General features: G+C 41.7%; 1 protein-coding gene across 3 annotated transcripts in view; it reads right to left on the minus strand.

The window, feature by feature from the left end:
• Positions 1-26304, minus strand: part of pbx1a (pre-B-cell leukemia homeobox 1a) — a 52294-nt gene extending 25990 nt beyond the window's left edge. For 2 of the 3 annotated variants that reach the window (XM_068340926.1, XM_068340927.1), the window contains exons 1-2: positions 25973-26304; positions 25238-25311 (exon numbers count right to left, since the gene is read on the minus strand). In XM_068340926.1, the coding sequence (XP_068197027.1) occupies positions 25238-25311; positions 25973-26157 (259 nt within the window). In that variant the 5' untranslated portion in view covers positions 26158-26304. The remainder of the gene's footprint in view (positions 1-25237; positions 25312-25972) is intronic. The other variant, XM_068340928.1, reaches the window with a different exon arrangement.
• Positions 26305-27392: the final 1088 nt, after the last annotated feature.

The raw sequence follows: 27392 nt of genomic DNA on the forward strand, positions 1-27392 counted from the left end.
GAGGTTTATGGATGTAGTGAAAGAGGACATGAAGGTAGTTGGTGTGAGAGAAGAGGATGCAGAAGACAGGGTTAGATGGAGGCAACTGATTCGCTGTGGCGATCCCTGATGGGAAAAGCCTACAGGAAAAAAAGATTAATCAAAGGCCTGTGGGATCATCCCATTGTAGCAGAATACTGGGTCAACTGGAAGTCCTGCTGTCAATCATGGCTGAAATGTGTGTCTGTGTGGAGTGGAGCTGTAGTAAAGGGGGGGGGGTGATTAGAGTGTCTCTTATTTGGCCTTCAGCTGTGAAGAATCATATAGCATTAATAAATTAATGCATTAATAAAGACACCAACATGCAAGCACTAGACATAATTTGCATGAAAAGCATATCGAATCATCCTTTGGGAATGAAAGCAACATTACTGCCCTAAAAGCTGAAGCTTAATTCTGAAAAATCAAGACAGCGCTGCTCTGTGTAAAGGAGAATACTGGTATGCAAACAGCCCTGTGGCATCAGCAGTGCACGCCAGAACACTAATATGCTATTCAAAGAAGAGGAACGTGCATGACTACTATAAAGCAGGTTCAACCATCAATTAAGTGATATTTGACCCATTTTTCATGTTTGTGTCACTGTGACCACTGGGATTACACATCACAAAAGCACAAGTTGATCCATTGAAATGAAAAATAAATGCAAGTTTACTGCAATCGATCTGGAAGGCTGGTAAGACTGATACTGTACATGTTCTTGCTCCCAAATCACCATATGACCTTCTGTTCACCCCTCCAGAGTCAGTTTAGCATTTGAGGAGCCCTGCAGTCATGCTAAAAAATAAATATGTGACATATGATTGACCTTTCATAATAACGCTTGCTAAGAGAAATATTTCAGACACTCAATGCGAGATTGCATTTTAGTTATGCTAAGGCACACCCAACACCAGTAGAACACCCCAACTAACCTGCACTTGAAGGTAAATCCAGATATAATAATAGAATGACAAATAATTTATAATAATCTAGTCTGGAGCATTGGTTGGGACTGCGCTGCCCTATTTCATGTCTTATGAGTGACGTGGTCAATATATAATATCCTATTAGTCTGCAAACATGGTAGTTCCTTCTTTATTTTGAAAGACTAACACCTTATGCTGCTTAAGTTCCTGCCCATATGTATCTCTTTTCCCCTCGATCATCCATACCTGCTGCCAATTATTCATCTGCCCCTGGCATTGCAATGACCAGACCCTGTGTAAATACCCCCTCAGCTTCTATAGCCAGGTTGCCTTTGTTCATCCTCATGTGGTCATCGTTTGCCAGCGTTTGTCCTAAAATCGCTGGGTTCTGACTTGTTATATCAGTGTTGGGTTTTGCCTTATAATGTACAGTGTATGCAGCCATAGATAAAAGTACTGATACCATACTGTAAGAGGATGTGATTATAAATCATACATTGTTAAACTCAATAATGCGATAAGGACATTTGATTATGTTTGACCTGCTGGTTACTTTATCGATTACTCAATAGTTCAGTTTGTGAAAAATGTATGAAATGTTAACAAATCACAATTACAGCTCAAATCTGCATGTGTTCAAGGAATACCTTTAAAAAATATTTCAGAAAACAAACAAAATTATTTAAAGGGTAAACACCAAAGCCTCCCTTTTGACAAACTGCAGGCATGAAAGGTTTGGCATGTAAAATCTCACTTAACTGATTATTAAAATAGTTTTGTTTTATTTATTTAAGATGTACTTTGGTGGTTTAGTTTTTAATTAAGCGTATTTTAAGCATGGCATGTTGTATGCAATTATCTTAATTGTAAAACAACTTGTAGCTAAAGCTTAACAACAAGCAACAACACAAAGGTCCTTGATTTGTATCCGGCCAGCACGTCCTTCCTGTATGAAGTTTGCTTGTTCTCCCTATGAACTGCAGTTCTTGGTAGTATTTAGATTTAGCCATCCTGACCTTCCTTCTTGACCCTTTCTCTTTACTTAATACTCATTCGAAATTCAAATAATCTAAAATTATATCTATTGCACTCCATAGAGATAAATCTACAATTCCAAATTCAACTTTGCTTTTAAAAACTGATGCATTTCTTTATTTTCCTTTTCCCACACAGAAAAAACTTATTGCACATCTAATTTTTGATCAGTCATGCAGGAAGGCTTGCTTTTTGTCACGAAGCTATTCTAGTGTGGTAACATGTGACAGTATAAAACTAGTTTTTCATATTGTTTCAGTATTATCATACATATATTTTTTTGTGTTAAAGTTGCTCACTTTCCAAACTGGATGGCGCTGCAGCCGCGCAGCAACTCCTCCCTGTTCAGCCCCCTGGGTGAGGCAGCAGTCGCATTCTGTCGGTCATCCTCCACACACCTGCATCCCCAGCTGGACTTACAATCCACCAAAAACCCCCACTCTACAGTGCTCTACTCCCAGCTGCCTGGGCTATTTATAGGCGCTGTTTCATTTCCACACCTGCAGGGAGGCAGAGTTGTCACAGTGGGCCCACAGAGCCTCTCTGGAATACTGTATGGGAATGAAAATGCACCTTGCTGATGTAGAAACTTATTCTTGTCACTCTCCCGGCGGACTTGCATGATGCTATTTTATGGCGGATGTGCAGTGCAGCTTCTGGTGCAAAGATAACACAAGAATGAATCTCTGCAAATATGATTCATGTGATGATGTGAGGTATATCAACATGAATTATACTTAAACTGAATAATCACATGTGCAGTCACGCACACACTCACAAACACCTGCAGGATGTGATATCAATGCATTTTATTCACAACAGACTGCATGAATATTACTCCTTTATGTGTTTGATAAACTGCAGCCACTGAGGTAATGCCAAGGAATTCAACAACACATGAAACTCCCTATTTCCCCTCCTATATTTTTCCCCCCTTTTTTCCTGTCATGCTTTTCTTTGTGGATGTAGTGGGCTGTAGGATCCAGTCAGTGGATTACATTATCAGTCTGACCTAGTTGCCAGCTATCTCCTGAGACCTGAGGAGCCAGGCTTTCTGCACAGCCTTCCGCTGCTACAACACGCACACTGTGTAACTTTAATTTATCAGGGGGAAGAGGAGGGAAAAATGTGACAGGTTGACAGTTCTCTTTGCCTGCCACTCTGAACACTACCTCTCCCCACAGCGAGCGGGTCCTCACTCTGGAGCGGCGCATTACCAAGAGCAACTTTTATTCAGTTTGCTGGAAACTCATCGGAGAGGCTGGAACCTTCTTATTAATGTGGTCATTTAGAAAGTGGTCTGTAGAGAATTCTGTGATTTGGGATATATGAAATCTGCTGAGTTTCAGTATATCTTCCTCTGGATTCGAAGGTAAACAAAAGGTAACTCATTGTTCATATTCCTTTTCAATCATCTGCAACGGTAGAAGAGACGTCCGCTCAAACATAACCAAAGCAAAACTGTAAAAAATATCCAACAGTAAAATTGCAGAGCAAAAAAATCTGCCCTTGGCAAAAAATGATCCCTGTCAGAGTCATATTATCATATTACTGGATCAGTATTATTGATGTATTATCCTGGGTTGCTGATTATGGGGTCATTCTGATCAATAATTTTTGTGAACATAGCAAATATCTCCTCACAGTCCACAGCTGGTCTCCTGGTGTGGGTAGTGGGATACAAACAAACATTGACACTAATCCAGTCAATCAGCAACAGGTGACATTGGTACCGGTGAGAAAAGGGACTGAATGAAAGGCCAGGAACAAAAATGAATACATAATCTTGCAGTTTTGTCAAGAACAGGTTTGGGAGATGAGGTAGTTCTGTTTCTGCTAAGTGGTTGTTAACAATAGCATTCCTATTATTTGCTTATAAAGAATTTGTGCTGTCTGTAACTTGTGTGTTAAGTAAAACTGAAGTACTTGCACACAGACATAAAGCTTAGGTTAGGCATTGTCTAGTTTACTGTTTAGTTGACAGATAAGAAGGAAATATTTAAGTTCAAGTACCTCAAAGTAACCCTGATGTGAGGCACTTGACTAAATGCACACACACACACACATATATATATATATATATATATATATATATATATATATATATATATATATATATATATATATATATATATATATATATATATATATATATATATATAATTTTTTTGGACAATTTAGCATACATAAACATACCAGTAGGATTTCTTTCCAGTTTTCTGAGATTATGGCCCCATACTGGGCAACAAGTGTTCAATTAATTCATGAAATCAATCATGCAGCTATTAGGCATAGGAAGGCAGAATTCAGGTGTTTAAAAGAAACCATTTGGAGCTGTTACACAATGAGGACAAAGCGCATAATTCACAAAGCAGTTTGCGGTATTGCAGAATTCCAATCATAACACATCAAATCAGCAGCACAATGGCAATCTCCTGCAAGAATAAAAGACTGAAGTAATCAGACTGAAAATTAAAAAATGAAAGGGGAGTTTTGCAACAAAGGGAACACTGACATCCATAAAAAGTAAGAAAAGGTGGGCGAAGCACTGATTCCAAACAGCTCAAAGAAATAAAACCTTGAAAGAGGAAAGAACATGTTCAGCAGAGGAAATGTTCCACGCTGATTACATTGTGAAAAATTGTTATCCAATATATCAAACAAGCTGGACACTTATATTCCCAATATTAATTATCCTCTTACTGTACAGTCATTTCCAATTTGATTTTTACCACACAATATTTAGGCACAGCAGCACCGAATACAAACTTGTAATAGAAGAGTTCCAGCTAAAATGAAAGGAAAGGTGTACAGAACTGTGGTGAGACCAGCGATGTTGTTTGGTCTAGAGACAGTGTCACTGAAGAAAAGACAGGAGATGTAGTTGGAGGTAGCAGAGATGAAAATGCTGAGGTTCTCTTTGGTAGTGACCAGGTAGGATAGGATCGGGAACGAGTACATCAGAGGGACAGCACATGTTAGAGGTTTTGGAGATAAAGTCAGAGAGGCCAGACTGAGATGGTTTGGACATGTCCAGAGGAGAGATAGTGATTATATTGGTAGAAGGATGCTGAGTTTTGAACTGCCAGGCAGGAGGCCCAAAGGAAGACCAAAGAGGAGGTTTATGGATGTAGTGAAAGAGGACATGAAGGTAGTTGGTGTGAGCGAGGAGGATACAGAAGACAACTGATTTGCTGTGGCGACCCCTGAAGGGAAAAGCCGAAAGGAAAAGAAGTAGAAGAGCGCCAAATGCAAACGAGAGATATAGGTGTAATACTTGAGTCTTTTTTGGTCATGTCTGTTTACCCCTGTTGCATTAAAAAAATCGTCAATGTGGTTTTTCTATGAAAATTTCGGGGGTGGTGGGGGGAGATGAGCTGCTGCCAGATTAGGTTCCAGCCTGTGCCAAGGTTATAAACAGGCTGTTATCAGACCTCCAAACAGAATAATCCTCCCTATATCAGCACCCAAACATATGGGGCTGCACAAAGCAGCAGCAGCCCCTGACAGACACCCCCTTTTAATTACACAGAGGAGGGGCACAGGACCTTGCTCCTTCTCTCAGGTTTAGTCTCTGGTTGAGGTAAGAGAGGAATCACACGAGTACGGTACATCCGATGCTTAAGGAGGAAACTCATGCAGCGGTAAACATCGCTTCAACATTTGAGATATTGTAGATTACAGTTGGTTTGTCTTTTACTCCGTGAAACAGTCCAGATTTAGTCAGATTGTGAATTTACTGTTTCTGTGACATTTTAAGCACTAATCCAACATTCCTAAAAATGGGAATATCCTGTTATTCTTTTGCAGTAGTAAACTGAATATAATTATGGATTATGGATTATGAATTATGGACAGATTTTTTTAACAAAACAGGACATTTAAAGTTGTCTGAAAGCTTTAACTTGGATCATTGTCACACAACATGGATATAACCCAAAGAGTTACCAGCAATGACTATAATGAAGTCATATATCTATGTTCTGGACCATTAGTGTGATAATATCGTCATTCTTAAGAGGTCATCTTGGACTTCTGAAAAATGCAATGTACATTTAAATGTTTTAATAATGATCTGAAATCTAAACCTGGGATGCTGCAGATAAATTGTGAGATATGTAAAGTATTTGAAATTTAAGAAAAAATAGATGTAATGTAAAAATGAAGAGTGTATTCATCCATCATGAAGATGTTTAGTTAGTTTAACTGAAAGAAAATATAATAATGGTTTTTCTATTTCCATACAAAATCAATTAACAAAAACATGTCACTCCGTTCCTCTCAGGTCTCAACGTGAAAGAAATAAATTCCTCAATCTTTTATAGACCGCCTACAGATTTTACAGTCTTGTTCAATACTGTTTAAATGTCACAGAGGTGTAATAATGGGGATCATTTAAACGCTTGGCTTGGAAAAGATATGCATAAATGACGGTGTCCCTTTCTGCTCATACAATAAAGTTTTATTTGGCTGAATCGGCCGATAAAAGTGGGTTTTGAAGGTTGTCAATGGGGAGTAGTTGGTCCATTTTAGAAGAGCGATCATTTTACAAAGGCTTTTTTCATACGGTGTGAATGATTCCTGACAGCGACACACGGAGTACCTTCTCGTTAGAGATGTGACTTCCTCACCAGCGTTCAGCTGTAACAGAAGGGCGCATAAAAACTAAAAAACAAAACCATCTGGAAACCCAGATCACTGCAGGTAAATGACACCAAAAGATGAATATGCAGGTCTGGTTGTCAGTGCACCAAGCCCTTCTTTGAGATTTCACTTGCACGATGGAGATACACAATAACAGTCCATGCTTTTGTCAGCAGCTGAGCCCATTTCACACACTCCCAGACAGCAGAAAGAATGTAAGCCTTAATGATGTCCAATCTTCTCTGTCACGCTGGGATGAAGACTCACCAGGGCAAAAATCGACCGACAGCTCAAAGTGCTGTTAACCTGTTTTGAGGACTTTGATGCTGTTACACAAACCATACCTTTATTTCTAACTTGGCTCACAAAAAAAATCTAAATTTTCATTGTTTTTTCCCCGCAATCAAACTTTAGATCCATATAGGACAACATATTTTTTGTGCACAATGTAGAATATAATGCAATTTGTGAGTCAAACACAGACTAAAAAAAATCCAAACAAACAAAAAATAGGTGTGCTTATTTTGCCACAGACATGTGCTTAGAAACCTGAGGGCTTTTCAAATTATCTCTGTCTGAAGTCAACCGCTTTTCTGATCAAGACTTAAGTTTAGAACTAACATCTGCAACGTGTGTAATATGTGGGAAGTTGCAGCTTGTAAGTCCTCTTATTCGACTATAGCTGTGATCTCCTTCACTAATCAAAGTGAAAAAAATGAAACAAATCAGTTAGAGGCTTTCACCTTAATGCTGCAACTATTTTTAATCTCTATGTTAAGAACAATTCCTAGCCAAAAAAAATCTGAATTCATACCCAATTGAATAAGAAGGAAGAAAAACATTGTGTATTTGCTTTGCTCATCGATTTAACTTCGCAGCTGGAAACATTTGGTAAGGAAATATCTGAGGGCAGCTGTAAGCCAAAGTGTCAGCGTCAATCCATCTCTGTAAGAAAGGTTGAAAATAATAATCAAACACTGCTGCCTCTTTGGAACAACGCTGCCAGTGCCACAAACAAACAGACAAACACAATGAGTGTCTCCACATCCCTGCGCAGACAGGAGACCGGCCGAGTCTGGGTAAACGGACGGTGCGTTGCGATGCAGCACGGCACGGCAGCCCCTAATGATCTCCCCTCTGTTTCAGCGGACTGAGAAAAGCCATTACCTCCCGCCACATTACCACGCCATCCCTCACATGGTGGATGACTCCTCTCTCCCATGAGCACCTTGCTGCAGTTATGGCTGGCGGTGCTCACCTCCTCTTTGCCTCCTCCTCAACCCCATCCACCATCCTCCCAGTGAAACCCCCAGCTCTATACATCACATTTAACACTTTGACACTAACAGTCTATAATGTTTCTATTCTACAAAATCACTCTGCCAACTACAGGATAGCAGTGCAGAGTCTGAGAAAAATAAATACCGCTCTCAGCTGCTGGCATTAAATTCTAGAGAAAAAATACAAGTACAAAAAAGCCTATTATACACTTTGCCTGGTCGCCTGGCACCTGAGGGCTCCTGTGGCTGCAGGAGAAGTGAGGAATACTTCCAATCGAGGCATATTACAGGTCCTACTGACAGCGACAGCTCAGACTTCACATAGAGGATGGTCTGTGCTTCGTAAAAAAGTCATATAACCATATTTTCAGACACATCGACACTCCTTCGTGAGCACTTTATAGCCATATGAAAGAAACACTTCACTGCATTAAATTATTAAAATCAAAATGTGTCATGAATAAATAAAACCGGGCTGAATATGTGATGTGACAACACGGAGTCATGGCATGACCTTCGGGTTGGCGAACAAAAGGAAAGGAAATAAGAAAAAGAAAACAATCAATAGAAGGTTAGAGTAAAAAAAATAAATAGAAAGAACAGAGAATTTAAATAAATAGCAAAGACTCAAGAAGCAAAGAAGAAACAATAAACATAGAAGGCATCCACACCTGATTGCGTTACAGACCATTCTGTTGTCTCTCTCTCTCTTTAATATGAGCTTTTACTCTGGGAAAATCCAATCATTTCATTCTCTCCAAGTGTATTTCATGTATAAAAACAAACATTTGCTCGACCTCACTAGAGTATTAGCTTTAATGTATTGTCAGCAGGCCTGGCTTTGAGAGGGCATTAATTTCAATTCACTGATTTAAACACTCCAGTTTGTCGCAATCCTTCATCGCAGTACGCCACCAAGTCAGCACGCACAATGGGCCTATTTTTCAATCTAATGGCAAAGCTTGCTTGCCAGTGGTGAGAGGAAAAAAACTGCTTTTGTTGTTGAACAAGCCACTCAAAATGTGAGTCTGTATTTCAAAACGAATTTGAATAATTAATTGAAAGCTGAAGCAGAAACGAACCTCTAGAAACAGGTCGGTGAGGGGAACTGGAAATGTATTATTTCGCCTTGAGGCCACAAGATTTCTCATCTCAGAAAGCTGGAAAATTCTCATTTTTGAGGATAGAGGGTGTAATCTCCAGTGAATCTAATGAAACAAAGTAAAAGATAACGCCACATTTCATCACGGCGTAGATGGAGTGGCTCCTCTGGCCTGCCCTGAAGGTGGAAGGAATCCATAATCTGAGGAAATCATTCTCTTTATGTAGCTGAGGTATCACAAGCCCCTGTTTAACCTGACTCTCAAGGCAATTTATTTATGAGCAGACTTAAAGTCAAAAGTCTGCATCTCCCCCTCAAATAAATTTTTTGAACAGCTTTCAAGAAAAACAAAAAACAAAAAACGAAGGCCAACTCTCGCATAAAGCACTCCGGCTTCTTATTTTCCCATGATTCCTTCTTTAATGTTTTTACAAAAACAAAGACCTTACAAATAAATTTATTAACCATTAATTTATATTTGCTCATAGATCTGACATTTTGTGTCACAGACCATCATATATGTCAACATCTTGTTTCTGACTTGTCCTTGGTCCATTCCTTTGCAGTGTGCTTGTCTTTATTATTTAATTAAGCCACTATGGCCATTACATTAATAATTGAGTGTGAGAGGAGACCCAGGGCAGCCGCGGGCTCTGGTGCATTGGGTTTCCTGGTGAGGAGTGTATTAAAAATGTGTGTGTTTATGTCCCCAGGGCGTCTGTCCTAGCTGCATAAAATTGAATTGGTTATATCTAATATATCATCCCCTAAGGGTGGCTGGGTGGGAGGGAGAGGGTGGAAGAGGGGGCAGGGGAGAGTTGAGATGGTCGCATCCTGCCAGCAAGGAATGAGTTGGAGCTTAGAAATTCAGAGAGACGCATGAGGCCGTGACGTTAATGTCCCTCGGAATCAAATCGATGGCCGTCCGAATCCTCGATGCACATGGCCTTAAGCTAGGATGACAAGACAAGCCCAGAACCAGATTAAACACACTCGTTACGGCGCTCTTTGTTCACTTCTGGTGTCTGGTGATGTATTCAGTCCATCAGTGAGGATGGGTAGAGGATTTCTTTTTATAAAAATGGATTACGACAAGATATCAAATTCAGCCAAAGCAAGGGAAAAAAAAAAAGCTGGCATTCATATGGATACTGAAAGGATGGATGTTGGGGACAATGTGAGAGTCTGAATGCAGGAGCAGAGAAAACATCACTCATGATCCCTCCTTTCTCACACAGAGGGGATGACTGCAAATACACCCTCCCTTCTCCGTCTTTCTCCACCTCTCCCTCTCTTATCTCCTCCTCCAACCATCCCCCACTCCCACCTCCACATCCAAGCCAGCTTTATCCAACTCTGCACCTTTAAGGCCTTCAGACTCCAGAGGAATGAGCATTTTAACACCACCATTAAGGTCAGGGCCTAAATTATTGATCTGCCACCTCTATCAGCATAACGGTCACGTAGCCAGTATCACAATCTAACCCTGCCGCCCTCGGCCAGCTCACTGCAGCTCCCTCAATTAGGGAGAGATTCTCATTACAAAGAGAGACAGCGAGAGCGAGAATGAAAGACAGCAAGGTGGAAGACAAGGGGGAAAAAAAAGAAAGAGCAGTCCATTTCAAGCAGCGAAAAAATGGGGACGGTGAGCATTCTTTACACCCACCCTTTCCCCTCCCATCTACCTCCTCCTTCCACTTGAAGTCTCCCATCATTTCCCCAGACAAGACCCAAAGATGACAAGTCTTATCCTCACCAAAATGCAGGCGATAAGGCAGCTGTAAAAGAATAATAAAAGAATAATGCATGGAGGATGAAAGAGGACGGCATCAGGGAGCGAGACAGAGAAAGAGAGAAAGAGGCAGGCTGGGGAGGGGGCAGCAACATAAATAAAGATGCAGCACAGTTGTGCTGGATCTCCTAATGAATTCGGAAGGTCCTGGATCAATAACATCAGCACACTGACGACACATCACAAATGCCAAAGGAGCTCTCCGCTTTGAGCCCCAGCCTGAGGGGGAAAAAAAAGACATTTACTGAATCCTTTTGCTCCGCGAAAAAGATTGAAAAATGGTCGAGCACTTAAAAAATCCTCTTTGCAGATTGTGAAAAAAAAAGAAGAAGAATAAAAAAAGAAGCAGGGACAACTGGGTTTGTGTGTACGACACTGCTGCGGGTAGCATCAGGAAGCAGGAAGTGGTTTTGATGCTTGGTAATGGGGATGATTTCCACCTAGGAGATGCCATGATAGTGGCTGTGCTATCAGAGCTATTAGTGATGCTGAAGACCTTTGTCTCTATTAAGATTTATTTTCACAGCCGTCAGAGAAAAAACTCACAGAGTACATCGTTACCTGATGTAAATAGCCTGAAATGAAACCGCATGGCACAACGGTCATGCTGAAGATCTATGAGTGAAAACCTTCATTATATATTGGGAAATATGTTGGAAAGTCTGGCCTCTGAAAACATGTCCTTGCCCACTCATACACAATCATGTACTAATGCAATCCCATTAACATGAATACAAACACGACTAGTGCCTCATGTCAAGTCACTACATAAAAAAATGGCGAAAAAAAGAGATGAGAGCAGACGAAACTGTACCAAACCTGGAACATCCCAAAAAACGTATTGTGGGTGTTCAGGATGGATTCCCCCCACCCTCCTTCCCTCCTCATCCTTCTCTTCCTCCTCCTCCTCACCCACATTTCAAAGATACAGCGCTTTGTGAAGACCCCCTGGGAAGACTCTGGCATCTCAAGGAATGTGATGCCAGAATGCGCGTGCATGCACATGTATGTGTGCATGTGTATGTGTGTGTGCACGTGTGCGTGAGTGTGTGTGTGTGTGTGTGCATTTGAGTGCATGCATGCACATGTTTGTATGCTGCACAGACAGCAGGTGGAAGAGCAGCGCTTCCTTCCCGTCGGTAGCCGCCTCGCCGTTCAAATATTGGACCTCGGCGCATGCTTCACACCAAACGCAACCTGCCAGACAAAATGAATTTCCCATTATTTTTAATTAATCCCTAATTAAAATATATTACTCCACAGATTCCACAAATCTCTCTTAATATGCAAATGTGGCCAATTCAAGGATATTTACATATCATTAATTAAGGCAAGCACATTCTCTTAGCCTAATGAGCTGTGCCCTGGGTCTGCCAAGGAAAACGCCGGGCTCAGGAGTGAGTAAGCACAGCCACAGGGGGATGCTGGCTCTCTGTTGAGTCAGGACTATCAACCACTACTGCCGGGGTGAAGCAGACAACATCAACTTTGTAATTTCATAGGAATAATCCACCTTGAAACATTTATAAAAATTGCCACCACCCACGTCTCTTGAGTTCGTCTGTCTAGGGGGCCATGTGACGTGTTTTATTCATTCCTGAGGATCACAAACAAAGAGGCTGTGACATCACACCGAGGCTTTTCCTACAAAGCTAACAAGAAGTCAGATATTTTATCACTGTCAACACTACTACAACTCCACCACCGAGGCAACTAGTCAGCTGTCTGGAGGCTGTGGAAGCTGGACTGAAGGAAGACAGAAACCAGTGAATATGTGTTAAGATGAGGTCAAGCCCTTGGCATCTATTTTCCATCTTTAAAACCTCAAAAGAATGGACAATCGGTTGGTTGAATAACTATAAAATTATATCATGAAAACACACATACACATATAATCAATACATGTTTGAAGTGATTTCTACTGTTAAAAGTTGTTGGTGAGCAGTAGTATGTTTTCATGCCAAAAAAAGAGTACTACAGATGCAGTATTTGATTTGAAAATGTTGATAGAGAAGTACAGAGGTGGAAGATTTTAAGTACTTAGGGTCAACAATCCAGATCAATGGAGAGTGTGGAGAAGAGGTGAAGAAGCGTGTACAGGCAGGATGGAACGGGTGGAGGAAAGTGTCAGGTGTGATGTGTGATAGAAGAGTTTCAGCCTAAATTAAAGGAAAGGTGTACAAAACTGTGGTGAGACCAGCGATGTTGTTTGGTCTAGAGACAGTGTCACTGAGGAAAAGACAGGAGATGTAGCTGGAGGTAGCAGAGATGAAGATGCTGAGGTTCTCTTTGGGAGTGACCAGAATGGATAGGATCAGGAATGAGTACATCAGAGGGACAGCACATGTTAGAGGTCTTGGAGATAAAGTCAGAGAGGCCAGACTGAGATGGTTTGGACATGTCCAGAGGAGAGATAGTGAATATATTGGTAGAAGGATGCTGAGTTTTGAACTGCCAGGCAGGAGGCCTAGAGGAAGACCAAAGAGGAGGTTTATGGATGTAGTGAAAGAGGACATGAAGGTAGTTGGTGTGAGAGAAGAGGATGCAGGAGACAGGGTTAGATGGAGGCAACTGATTGGCTGTGGCGACCCCTAAAGGGAAAAGCCAAAAGGAGAAGAAGTGGAGCAACACTTCACTTCAAAGTTGCATGTTTATTCCAGTACATTCCTTTGTCAGTTAGTCACTCGTCTCTGGAGATTAAGATTTTTAAAAACCTGTAATTACAGACAGCTCACTCCCCACATTTTTACCTTTTTTGGTTAAAAAAAAAAAAAATCTAACAAAGTTAAATGTCACATGTTCTATTTCAAGGGCTGCAAGCCAAAAAGGGCCTTGGAGGAAATTCAGCTTACTGCCAAGCATTTCATAAAATAGATGAAATTAGTTCCAACTCAACCACCTGCAACATTAAAATTCTGCTTACATATTAAACCTTCACCAATAATAATCCTCAAATACATTATGATAAAACACTAACAGGTTTATTTACTACTGATTCCAAATTTATTGTGCTGATATGAATTCTGCTGTTTTACTCGTAATTAACTTATTAGCATTATTCATTCCATTCATGCTGAATAATTCCTTTAACTGTATTTTTCAATGCACATCACTGTGTGAATTACAATGTTACTGCAGATCCTCAATATTAAGGCAAATGGGTGGAGTGCATCCAACCATCCTTGCATAGTTGCTACATGGATACTATTCATGAATATTATGTTATATTAGCTGCTTTTAAAGCAAGTGAGGAAATGAGGTTGGGTGAGATGTACCTTGTCCGTCTCCTTGTTCTTCCCTTTTCCAGCTGCTCTAATTTGACACCCTGAGTGCTGGACGGGGTTGGGGTTAACTAGGTGAGGGAGTGGAGAGACACAGTGGAATTCATTAAGAACAGCAACCCCTTTCTGCCTTCAACCTCCCTCCATGCTAATGACATCAGAGGTTGGCAGAGAGCACACTATCCAAGAGATAGGAGGAAGAGAGGAGAAAGACAACAGGACAAACCAGGGTTTGGGTGTCATAAAATGTGTAACATTTTCCATGGAGGCGTGAATGGTGGGAGACTTATAAACTCTGTAGTAGTCTCTGTTTGCCTGGTTTGATCCAAGCGTGTTTCTGCATCCTTTTAAGATTTTAAGATTAAAAGGTTTCAAAAATAGCAAAAATAGCCATTTTGTCTCTGACAGTCCTAATGCACTATGATAACACACCAACAACTGACTGCAAACCTTTGAAAAACCCATTTAAGCTACACTTTGTAGGTTGGCTGGAGTGCAATCAGACCTTTTTTCAACATTGTGATTACTACGTACTGGCACAGTAATCTGTGGCTGAGGAATTGGTTGGATAATGGCAGTATAACATCAGCCATCTATAGGGACCCTGCAGACAGGTAAAGTGGTACTTCCAACATATTGAAATGGCTGGTGCCACCTGGGATGAAAGGCCTTTTAAAAAAGGTATTAAGAACTTTTTCCCCCAGATGACGCAGCACAGTGCGTGAGACGAGCAGCTTTATCTTTGCAGTCACAATGTATAAAAATACCTTGCTTTCCCTTCACAGCGACTCAGAAGCTGTTGCCTAATTTTAAACCTTTAGGGGAAACGATTGCAAGGCAAGATGTAAAAAGAATGTTTCCAGGCTGAGGTGAAATCCTTGCTGAAACAGCATCCTGAGACCTCTCAGGTACTCATTTCCATTTATCTACCAGTGATATTTTTCATGACACTCCCTGGCAAACTATGTGAATCGTAAATTCAATTGACGCCTATTGCCAGAGAACTTTTAAAATGCTCTTCATTCATGTTAATGTTTTGTTTTTTTGTTTTTTTGTGGAAGCCAGTGCTGGTTAGGACTACAGGGTTCCTTTCCCAAGCTTGTTTAACAAGCTCTAGACAGAGATGGATGCTTCCTGCAGTCTGATAGGCTCTCTGAGCTATCTATCACCTGGAGGACCCACCCACAAATCTGGCGTTCCATAACAAAGGGCAGCCGGTACAGCTCTTGATTGACAGCTTTATGTGTGTTGTGGCTAGTCAGACAGCAGAGAAGAGACATGGTATCTGTTTCTGACCTCGGCACTGGCCCCCCCTCCCTGAAAATGAGTTGTGAAGAACAGAACAAAATAATGAGTGAGCACGGGAATCAATCAATATGCTGACACATGAGATAAATGAGAGAATCAAACACACACACACACACACACACACACACACACACACACACACACACACACACACACACACACACACACACACACACACACACACACACACACACACACACAAAAACATCCCTAATGCTGCTGAGTAGGTACAAAACTAATCAGGCAAATGAAGCTACCTGAGCAACATAAACTGTGAATGAAGAGCAGCGCTGGAGCATAAACAGTTATTAGCATAAAGATTATTACCCTCATGCCTCCAGACTCTCTAATTAGTGCAATAAATAGCCATATTCTAAAATGTATGGCTGGAGCACGCAATAACATGTAAATAAGCACACAACGACACAAAGAAAGGGATAACACACTCTTCTGCAGTCACTAAATTCAAGCTTTAAAATGTTTAAATCAGCACAAACATGAAGGAAAATAAAATGCACTGCTGCCACAGCTGTAATCATTTTACAGCAGGCCACAGTTCCTCTCGGGGCTGTATTCTTGAAATGCAGACAAAATAGAAGAGATGGGGGTGGTGGTGGGGGTACTTCAGAAGAGACGCACTAAATTTGGACAGTAAGTAGTATCACCCCGTCGGCGCGGTACACCGCACATTCGCAACGCCCCATTTAACCGCATACGGCGCTTCCCTCTACTGGCTTCATTTGCATACTTCAGCGGGGCCCTGACGGATGAAGACGGATGGCGCAAAATCAGCCTAAGTGAAACAACTGTTTTATCAAGGTTAAACTATCCAAGAAGCTCTTAACCCGTGTGCCTTTATCACACTACAGCTCACCCAATATCAATCTATCAATATGATCTTATCAGCAAGGAGTGGGCTGAGGACACTCTTCATAAACTCAAGTAATAGGAACATAAAGGAATTTTATGCGTTTTAGGGAGGAGACTGCTAAACATGGTGCTGAAGGACATATCCAATAAAACAGAATACAGGGTGGTGTCGACAAGCAAAATAAAACATAGTAGAAGAGGAATAAGAAAAGGAAGAAGAAGAGGAAGAACAGGGGAAGAAGCAGAAGATTTTGATTTTTAAAACCATGTTTGTTCATAAAAGTCAAAATATAAGATAGTCACGTTGACACAAAATCCTAAAGAGATTCATACAAACAGGAACTCACATTTCAACAGGTACAGGCAAACCTTGGTTTCTGACCACAATTAATTCCAGAAGGCTGTTCAAATAGCGATTTGTTCGAAGTCCAAATTCATTTTTCCAATTACAAATAATGTAAATGGTCTTAATCCGTTTCCAAGACGCTAGAAAACTACCTTTTTTCAACATAATATGTTATTTCATAATGTCATTTATATATCAAATTTTATAGTAATGAAACTTATCAAAGAATTGTAAAAGAAAGAAGAAAATACGAGAAAGAAAGAAAGAAAGAGAAAAAAACATCAACGTAATCAGGTTAGCCAAAGGTACAAGTTACTGTCATCTTTTGGACAGAAGTTTACGGTACCGTAACTCGTACCATAGGCAATGGAAGGCAAATTAAGTGAAAAATTATTGAATAAAGTAAAATAAAAAGCACATTACCTTCACTTTTTCTCTCGACTTTTCTCGCGCTTGGTGCCGTGAAAAAGGCGTTTGTTTGGCGTTCGACTTCTAAGACAAAAAAATTCCAAATTTTTTGGTCGCATTCCGATTTGTTCACTGTCTAAAGTGTTCGAAAACCAAGGTTTACTTGTAATCTGAAATGGAGGTACATAAGCAAAGTATACGTTGTCTGCGTGGACAGAATGGACAGTTTTCTGACATATTTGGATTCAAACTCGAAACAAAACTGTTGAAGAAGAAGAAGAAGGAGAAGGAGAAGGAGGAGGAGGAGGAGGACGTGGAGGTGGAGGAAGAAGAGAAGGAGAAGAAGAAACAGCAGCTGCTGCAGCCTCAAAGTGTGAGAGGCATTTATAAAGTCAGGGGGTTAATGCGTCAAATCTCATGAGCGACTAGTGAAAGCATGAATAAGAAAGTCTAATTTTAGGATCACAGTGGACCTAACACACACACACACACACACACACACACACACACACACACACACACACACACACACACACACACACACACACACACACACACACACACACATAAACACACATACACACACACACACGTGGTCAGTTTGTTGAGATTATGAATAAATCCTTAGACACTCGATTGACATACTATATCAAAGTTACTGTATTTTCACCATTTCCTTTGTTCTTCTTTAGTGAGTAAACACATTACTTTTAATCTATGTTATATAACTATACTTAAAATTTTACAAAGCAGCATAAAATAAAATAACAATTAACCAAATGCTTTGGAATGACTCCTGCATTTTTCTTAATCTTAAAAGATGTATCTTTTATTAATTTGTCCTAGTCTTAGTAACTTCTGAAAATATATTTTTATTATAAAAAATAATGTCTTCTAAAGACCTCACTGGTACAAAGCCAACAAAATCTTGGACACTTTCAAAATGGCTTTAGTGTGAATTACTTTCAGTTTTTTTGTATTAAACTATTCAAACTTTTTGTTGACTTAAATGTACTGTAAATGTACTGTATATCAAACGTATGATGACTATTTATAGGTATTGTCACATTCTTGTAATGACAAAAAAAAGTCTTTAACACATGTACACAAACCGTGGGAGTAGACTCCTCCCTAACTTTTGACTTTGAAGGGTAAAAACTCTGTTAGAAGTGGCTTGGTTATAAATGAACAGAAGTATATAATTTGCTGATTATGCTCTGGTAGAAAAAAGAAAATGACAGCAATTAACATAATTTCAGTCGGAGTTAACTGTCCAGAACTAACACTGCCAAAGGCAAGCTGGCAGACAGACGGCAGAGAGGAAACCCACAGCTTTCACTCTTTGGGCTGGGATACGGATGTCTACAGGACAAGGAAGCGGTGAGGAGGCATCGCTGTATTATCAATCCTCATCACTGTTACTATTTGACATAATTCATCTTGACGCGCGGTGGTGGAGGCTGAAAAGTTGTTTTTTTACACTTTGAAAAATAAATTTGGTAATGTGATAGTCATAGATTTTTTTTTAAAAAGTTGTGTAATAAGTAAAACAAACTGGTGGTTTACAAAGTACAGGATTTCATGCTGGTTTGCATTGAAAACAAATGACTAATATCTCGCATAAACAGGTTGTAAAGAATATCACTTCATTCCTACATGCTGACTTTCCCTTTTTGCCTTAAAGAGTTAACTTGAAGTACATTTAAGGGTCCTTATCTGCCGCTCTGGTATCTCTGCCAGGAGGCCAGGCCCAATGCTGACCTCTGCTAGCGCTAAAGCTCTTAGTCCACTGTGATAAATGCTACCTATGGTGTCACATCTGCCTGGGAAGTGATCCAAAACTGCAGCACCCCATAGAAATTCCCTTAGGGATAAGAGGAAATAATCCTGAGAGACTGCCTGTTTTTGCCCCCATAAGACACACACATCAGGCACCACAAACCTCACTGAAGACTGCCAGCGTGAGGATGTTTGATTTCGGAGCCAAAAAAACACCTCTTTATGTGACTAAATTTATCACCGCTCTCCACTACGATATTTGTGTCTCTCTCCATAGTTCGGTATGTCTTCTCTATCATTTTCTGTGTGTGTTTGTGTGTGTGCATGTGTGCGTGCGTGCATGTGTGTGCGTGCGCACATTGTTCTTTGTCTGTGGCTTTCCTTCCAGTGAAGGTGCCGAGGTTACCGAGGCTCATCTGTGGCCCCTTTGTCTCTCACGGCAGCAGCAAAGGTTTATTAACATAAATTAGAATAGCACACCGAGAGACTACCTTGTCGCTGTGCGTTACCAACAGCAACCTCTCCTCCATGCTCAACCCACCTATAAGTGTGTGTGTGTGTGTTCGTGTGTGTGTGTGTTTGTGTGTGTGTGTGTGTGTGTGTGTGTTTGTGTGTGTGTTTGCGTGTGAAATAAAGAAAGACGGGGAGAGAGCGAAAGAGAGCACACTCTCCTGCATCTAAATGTGAAGCGACTCTAAAACGAGGGAGACACATCCCCACCCATCTCTCCCCTGTCCTGATTAAAATAAATGGTGCTATCTGCACTGCATGACTCACTACACCATGGCATTACTATCTGTAATTGAAACATCCAATCACTACCAAGCCATCAGCCTCACTGCTCTTCCCCATCTGATTTTGTGGCACCTGATTGAACACCCCACTGTATAGGAAGCAATACAGGATATGCCTTCCGAGTTCATGTGAAGAAATTCCGAAGAGGGGGGAAGAAAAATACTGCATCACAAATGCAATAATTCTTTTTAATTACTATACAGCACCAGTAAAAAATTTTATGTTCCATTATTCCGTTGGAGTGAATTGGAAGGAGGGTGGCACAGTGGCGTGATGGTTAGCGCTGTTGCCTCACAACATGGCGGGTCCGAGTTCGAGTCCCGCTTTGTGCGGAGTTCGCAAGCTCTCCCCGTGTCCGCATGGGTTCTCTCCTGGCTCTCCGGCTTACTCCCACCTCCAAAAGCATGCGCTTTGGGTTGATTGGCCAGTCCCAAATTGCCCGTAGGAGTGAGTGAGTGTGTACGTGTTTGTATGTCTTTGTGTGTGGCTCCGTGGTGCACTGGCGTCGTGCCCGGAGTGTCCCCCGCCTCACGTCCTATGCCGGCTGGGATAGGCTCCAGCTCCCCGTGACCCGCTGCAGTGGATACAGCGGCGGTACATGAAAATGGATGGATGGATGAATTGGAAGGCATTTTCAAACTTATAAAATTATATTATTTATTATTATTTATCAACCAACAGACATGCATACTTTACGTGTGCATAGTCCGTTATAAGTCACGTAAACAATGATAAAGTATGAAAAGAAACGCAAAAATGTTGTGTACACACAACCTACGTCTTTACTCTGTGAACGAGAACAAGATCTGGTCTCAGCTGATGTTGTATCCATCTACCTACTAGTGGTGGCGTCCTGAAGCACGGCTCGTATTCCGGATTTTCACCCGTGTCCTAAGCAGATATCCGGGGAGAGTCGGGTAGCCTCATTGATTGGTGTTGATTCCATCTGGGCAGCGAGCAGCAACTGACAGTGCATGTAAGCCGCTGAGAAAGGCAACCATTAATCTTGGTCGTGTTTACACAGCATGTATTAATTTATGTCATTTTTACTAAGTAAGCCAGGGAAGAGCGCCTGCCATTCTATATTTGACTGTCAGGGGTGGGGGGTTCCTTTGTTAAATCCCAGCATGCTGCCAACACACTAACACTGAAGAGGCAGGACTTCAGAGAAGTAAGATCCCACACCTCATAATAAAGGTCTGTCTGGCCACCACCTCCATCAGATGTGTACGTGTATTGCCCATATCTAATATAAGAAAGGAAATATCTCCTTAGTCCAACAACTTAACAGATTTATTAGTACATGCAGACCCATGGTTGTTTGAACATTAAGATCTGCAGGTGTTTGAACACCAACTGTGTGATAATATATGCGTCCAGTCAGCTTTACTTGGTGAGGCCATTTCTCCGGACTGAGGAAAATCCAATCAAATCCAAACAACACCAATAAGAGAAACAATGGCTGAAGCAGTTGAAACTGCAATAATGCCACCAGAGCTGTTTTGTAGACACTAAAAGCTGCTCCAGAGACAAACATCTGATAAAAGAGAAACTCCACTCTACCACAGAGCAAATTTCCTCTCTAAAGCAATTTTATATTCGATAAGTGGGAGGGTGTTCTTAGTGTAATGGATCTGAATATGATCCATTACACTTTTTCTTAGAAAGCTAAGAAAACAGCCTTTATAAAAGATACGCTTTCAGATTAGATCAGATAACCAGAATGTTGCGTGCAGGAAACCAATAGATAGAGATGCAGAGCTTTCACGAGCCTCGTGAATAGGCGTGCTGATCCACCTGAGCTCATGAACTCACCCGTCTTGGTGGAGAAAAACACGAAGAAAGGAAAGCTTTGATTTTTAAAAAAAATTGTTTTATACCATGAAGGAGACAGAAAAATAGCTGCAAAATTGACCAAAAAGGCAGCCCTCCCACCACCAAGCACACGCGTGCATTCAACCTGGCAACATGATACCACACAGAATATGACCATTCTCCAGCCAGATCTGTTATCACAACTAATTACTATTCCCACCTCAGATATACAGGGATGTAATTAGCCTCTTAAAACATGATTAACATGTCTCAATTAAGCCAGTCAACATTTGCATAATATATTAGCCGTTGTAATTGCAAGTGAGTTTATATCAGAAGACAGGGAACAGTAAAAACATGTGCTGTTGCTCCGTAAGTGCAGTGACGATACAGAGAATACAAATATGAATGCAAAGGAAACACCAGTGAATTGGAGTCCAGTCCATTCCAGTTTGATATAACTCACTTTAAAAGCAAAGATGAACTCACTATCACTGCATCTGTGTTCAGGAAAAATGTGTGGCTTGTTTGTTATCATTCACTTAAAGGGATGTTTCTGGTAAGTGGACCAAGAGTTTCTCATAAAGTTGCAAATCAAAGCAAAGCAACAGTTTCTCAGGGAAGAACTTGCAGCTGTTTTGTAGTTATTTATTTAAGGGTCTTTATGGTAGAATAAACAGGGTTTTGTTTGGCCTCATTCCTGTGGAAACTAAAACATAAGAAGATAAACTGCTGCTTCGTCACTTCCAAGTTGGGGACATACAGTCTCCCTGCTAGCACGGGGAAACCAAGGACATAGCCATTAGTTTCAGGACAGCACCACATTGGAGACTAATGCCTCCATCTGTCACTGGAGATGAGAGGAGAGTAACAAAGAGAGGCAACACTAACCTCTGAACTCATTATGGACAGCCATGTCAATTAAATACTGGAAAACAACAGCACTGGGAGTCATAGTGACCGGTCTATCCAACGTTTCACAGGCGCTCAGCTCATACCACCATCAATGTTTAATGTTAATGTTGCAGAAAATATCACAATTTGGAATGTAAAATCTTAGGACTGTTTTTTCTGTCATGTTAACAAACGGGAGCTGGAAAGATCAGACGATGGCAGGCTTGATTAAGCGCCTGAAATGAATCTTCAACCATTTTTCTTCGTAAAATAAAATCTGTCTTTAATCTTTTTACTCAACCAATCAAATAAAACATGACAACTGGAGGCATAACTTTTTCTATTTTCACCTTTCTTTAAGATTTTGCACTAAACGATTCCTCATTAAACAATGTGGTAATTGGAAGGATAATCAATAAGGAGTATTTACACAGGTGGGGAGGGCTCCGATTTCGCAGGTTTCTTGGTTTGATAAGTTCAACCGGTATCATGCATTATCCGTCTGATCACGTTAGTCATGCAGGAGTTCTCTATCTGACCTGAGCCTGTGAGCCTGTAAAGGGGGTAATGACACAGAGGGGGTAATGACACAGAGGGGTCTGATGAAACAGTCCTGGGCGCACACATAGAAAGAAACAGAGTTAGCGAGAGAGAGAGACGGGGGGGGGGCTGAAATCTGACACTCAGAATCACTGACTTGGTGTCTGGCTTCTCTTACTTTGTCAACCTGTACGTGCCAGCTTCCACCGCCATAATGGTTCCTGCACAGAAGCGCTCTCCAAGCCTCCCTTTGCAGGAGGTGAAACTAACGCAAGAAAACTAACTCTAAGTGCTCTCAGGAACTGTAGACACAATGATGACAGTTGAGAGGGGCCTGCACTCAGGGGAAAACATTTTGTGAAACACAACACTGACGGTCAAACGGACCGTGTATAAGAGGTAATGCAAGACTCAGATGTTGGTTTTCCATAACCCAGCATGCAAACCTGAGCTTGTTTAAGCTTGCTAAATACTCTCCCGTCGTGACACGAGCCTGACAAAAATATTCAGGGGAGAGGGGTGGGGTCATCAGTGAAGACCTGCTGTGTCCGCCATCAGCATGCACTCTCGCCTTGTTTGTCAGCTGCCCGCCAGTGGACACCTTGCTGCTGCAATGTCCCATCTTGTCGCTGTCAATACTCACACACCCCTGATATACCACGAGGAGAGAGTACATGTAATGCACATGTGAATAACAGCACACAACACATGATATACGATCCGAAAATACGTATCCTCCCTTCAGCAGAAGGTCGAGGAGAAGGCTGCTTCAAGTCTGAGCCACTGTGCTCATCTCTTGCTCACTTCTAAAAGACACCAACTGCAATGATGTAAAAAGCAAGGAGAGGCTGATGCTTTATAAAGAATGTAAAAAAGACCTGACAAATTACAGCCTGTACTCTGCGCGCACACACTGCACTCAGCAGATTTGGCTGTAAATGCCATGGTGAAGGTTTGAGTCATTTTCTCTGTCACTGTGGGAGGATTTCAGTCTCATCCGCACAAACCTCCTATGGGCAAACATGAGCTACTGCTCCTCTCATCAAACGTATTCAGGGAGGATGGAGTGAGGCAGCCATTAAGTTTGATTCTCTCATAAATAGTTTGGGTTGTTCTTAACTTTTGTATTGCCTCTTGTTGTCATAAAACAATAGTCATTGTTTCCTGATTTGTGGTTTTGAGCCCGTTTTGCAAGCACACTTTGGGTGAAAGTAACAATAAAGGCACTAAAGAAAAGAAAATATGAACTATTTTGAATGCTGTTCATTTCCAAATTTGGTCCTGAATAGAGGGAAAAAGAATTTGCAGGCAGAGGGAGAACCTCTCTCCTCCGAAGCTTTGTGAAATCCCAGTTGCCAAGACCGGTGGGAAAGGAGGAGAGGCAGGGGGAAAAAGCCAGGAACAAGTCCAAGTTACTTTGTTCTTCTTTTTGGAAACGAACTCTGGTTGAACTCAGAGAGACGCCAGACAGTTTACAAAGAGCCAAGCATTACTCTCTCTCTTTTCCAAGCCTTGCAATTTAGAAACAGGGCCCCAACCTCCTATAGCTTCTTCTTCAAAGAGTGCACTCTTTAACCTTTGTGAATCTGGTGAAAATCCCAAGTCTCTGCTGCCTCCTCGTGTTTTTTTTTGTTTTGGAAAATCCTCTGACAAACTCTGAGTCATACAAATGAAATGCCGCTGAAAACAGTTCATGGAAAATGAAGGAAAATGCTATTGCCTCCATTCTGGCCCTCTGTTTATTTTCACCTGTCGTGTCTGTGAATGCAACATTGCCAGACAAAGTGACAACGCTCTCGGAATAATGTCAAAGACACCTTCAAAGTTGTGTTTACAGATAGGGTTATATTGAATGCTTTGTTTTATTTCCTCCGTTGGTAAAAGCTGCCTCTTAAACAGCTCTCTGCTCCCTCCCCTCTATGGGTATCTGGGCTTACATGCGTTTCCTTTAATCTGCTGTTAAGTGGGCAATAATTCACACATTCCTCACCATGATTTTGATCCTCATCGCAAGCATAAACAGAAAATACCTCTGGCCTGCGTCTGCATTTAAAGCAGCTCACCTCATCCAAGGAAAACAGACAAAATAGGGTGAGAAAGAACCCATCTCCGGAGAAGCACAAATGTCGGAATGCACACTCCAATCCATGACAGTACCACATCTGGAGCGGCTGCTGCTCACATCCACAGCGTACGTTCACCAGGTGAACATCAGAAAAAATATTTTTAAAAAGGTTTCCATGCTGACCAAAAATTAATTAAACCCAAATCAATTAAAGAAGGATTTTTAAAATAATGTCAGGAACACACCATTAGAGCACATAATGGGTAATATTCTCACCACTATCAGTATTAAGCGGGGGGAAATCCAGCAAAAAGGGAATCAATAAGCAGAACTCACCCGTTTTCTCCTTTATTTCACACAAGACGTTGAAGAGAGCGGGTTTCATTCTGTGGCAGTTCAGGGCATGTTTCCTGAGAAGAGGAGAAGAGAGCACTTTGTGTATTGGTATTCAAACAAGTGGCAACAGAAACAAAAAACAAAAAACAAAAAAACACTTACATTCACATAATATCACTGATTTATTTGCATTTCCATACTGTCTACTGCAAGAAAAAAGGTCATTCACAAAGCATGCAGGAGCTAAAGCAATATTAATGATTGCATTTCATGATTTGTGCCACACTAAATAGCAAATAAGACAAAAATCCAACCTCTTGCGCTTAATGCAGTTTCTGTTCAAACATTTTTTTTTTTACTATGATCTAGATTAATATTCATAGTGGAATAAGTCAATATTACAGGTGAGGATCTGAACATGTCACTAAAGCACAGGATTACAATAAGCTCCTTTGTAACGAGGTAGAAGTGTCTGGGAAACTGGAGGAGCGACCGATCGCGCTCATAACCACAACCATACAATAATTAACAGATATGAGAAAAAATTACACTCTAAAAAGTTGTTTCAAATGACGAGCCGTGAAGTTTTTTACGGTCTTTTGACGCTTTCGTGGAGTGGCGGTACTTCAGTGGGCGTGATTGCTCTCATTTATAGCCAGTCTGGACACAATCCGGTGTTATTATCTCCCGCTTCCATCACCGGTAACACCGCCTCATTTCACCCACCGCTCTCACCTCGCCTGTGCCTCGTCTAGGCTCTGGTCTGTGATGGTCATGATTTGCTGTAGTATGTCTCCGATGTCCTGCTTTCTCCCCTCTCCGTCCGTCCCCGCCGTGCCATCCTGCATATGCTGCGCCAGGCCGGGGTGTCCGGCCATGCCTACCCCGTGGGAGTGCATCAACCGAGGCTGCTCGTCCATCCTTGACCGCGGTCCCTGCTGCCTTGCCTCCAACTTTTAAATTTTAATAGCGAGAGAGGGGGAGGGAGATATGGAAGGGAAAATATCCGCGGAAATTCCTCTGCGTGTCTCTCTCTCTCTCTCTCTCTCCCTCTCTCTCTCTCTCTCTCTCTCCCTCTCTCTCTCTCTCTCTCTCTCTCTCTCTCTCTCTCCTTTTCTTTCTCTCTCTCTCTCTCTCTCTGTCTCTCTCTCTCTCTCTCTCTCTCTCTCTCTCTTTCTCTCACCCCCGACACTCCTCCTTTTTCCTTGGTGAGATTTTCTGGATTTGGGAGGAGGGAGACCGTTACCCCCCCCTCCCTCTCTCTCCCTCTCTCTCTCTCTCTCTCTCCCTCTCTCTCTCTCTCTCTCTCTCTCTCCCTCTCTCTCCCTCTCTCTCTCTCTCTCTCTCTCTCTCTCCCTCTCTCTCTCTCTCTCTCTCTCTCTCTCTCTCTCTCCCTCTCTCTCTCTCTCTCTCTCTCCCTCTCTCTCTCTCTCTCTCCCTCTCTCTCTCTCTCTCTCTCTCTCTCTCCCTCTCTCTCTCTCTCTCTCTCCCTCCCTCTCTCTCTCTCGGTGTCTCTCCCAGCTGGTTTGGGTGAAATCTGATCTGAATCTCTGCTTTAGGCTTTAGTCACTCCTGCACCGCTACAGAAAGTAGAACTAGAAAAGACAGGATCGTGGATTTCAGGCTCCTAATATGATTAAAAGTGGGGCGCGTTGACCCCCCCCCCCCACACACAGACGCCCCCCACGCCCCCACGTCGCCCCTCCAGTGAAATCTCCGATGTTGGCCCACTCTCGGGAGCCGGATCGCGCTAAAACGCGCAGCAGATTCAACTTGCATGTAGAGATTTTGAATATAAACCCCCAACTCTTATTGTTTCGTTTATGTGTGGTGACTGACTCATAGTCAGAGTATGGATGGAAAGCCTCCGCCCCTCGAGCTGTGATTGGAGAAGATGGAGCGCGCAAGTCCCACCTCGGTCCTCTCCGCAAACGTCAATCATCCTCCTCGGGAAGGTGGACACAGTAATAAACATAAAGAGATGTGACCGGACCGGGTGGCCATACAGTGATGGATAGAGAGTGAATATGTAGCCTAATAAATAATTGTGAGTGGCAGTGAAGCTGTGACCCAGCAGGACAGCATAGCGATGCTTGGAGAAGACACGCTGTCACCCAGACTATATATTTTACTGTTGAATATTTACATCCATGTA

Source organism: Antennarius striatus, chromosome 18 (genome assembly GCF_040054535.1).
Source record: "Antennarius striatus isolate MH-2024 chromosome 18, ASM4005453v1, whole genome shotgun sequence".
NCBI classification, from domain to species: Eukaryota; Metazoa; Chordata; class Actinopteri; order Lophiiformes; family Antennariidae; genus Antennarius; species Antennarius striatus.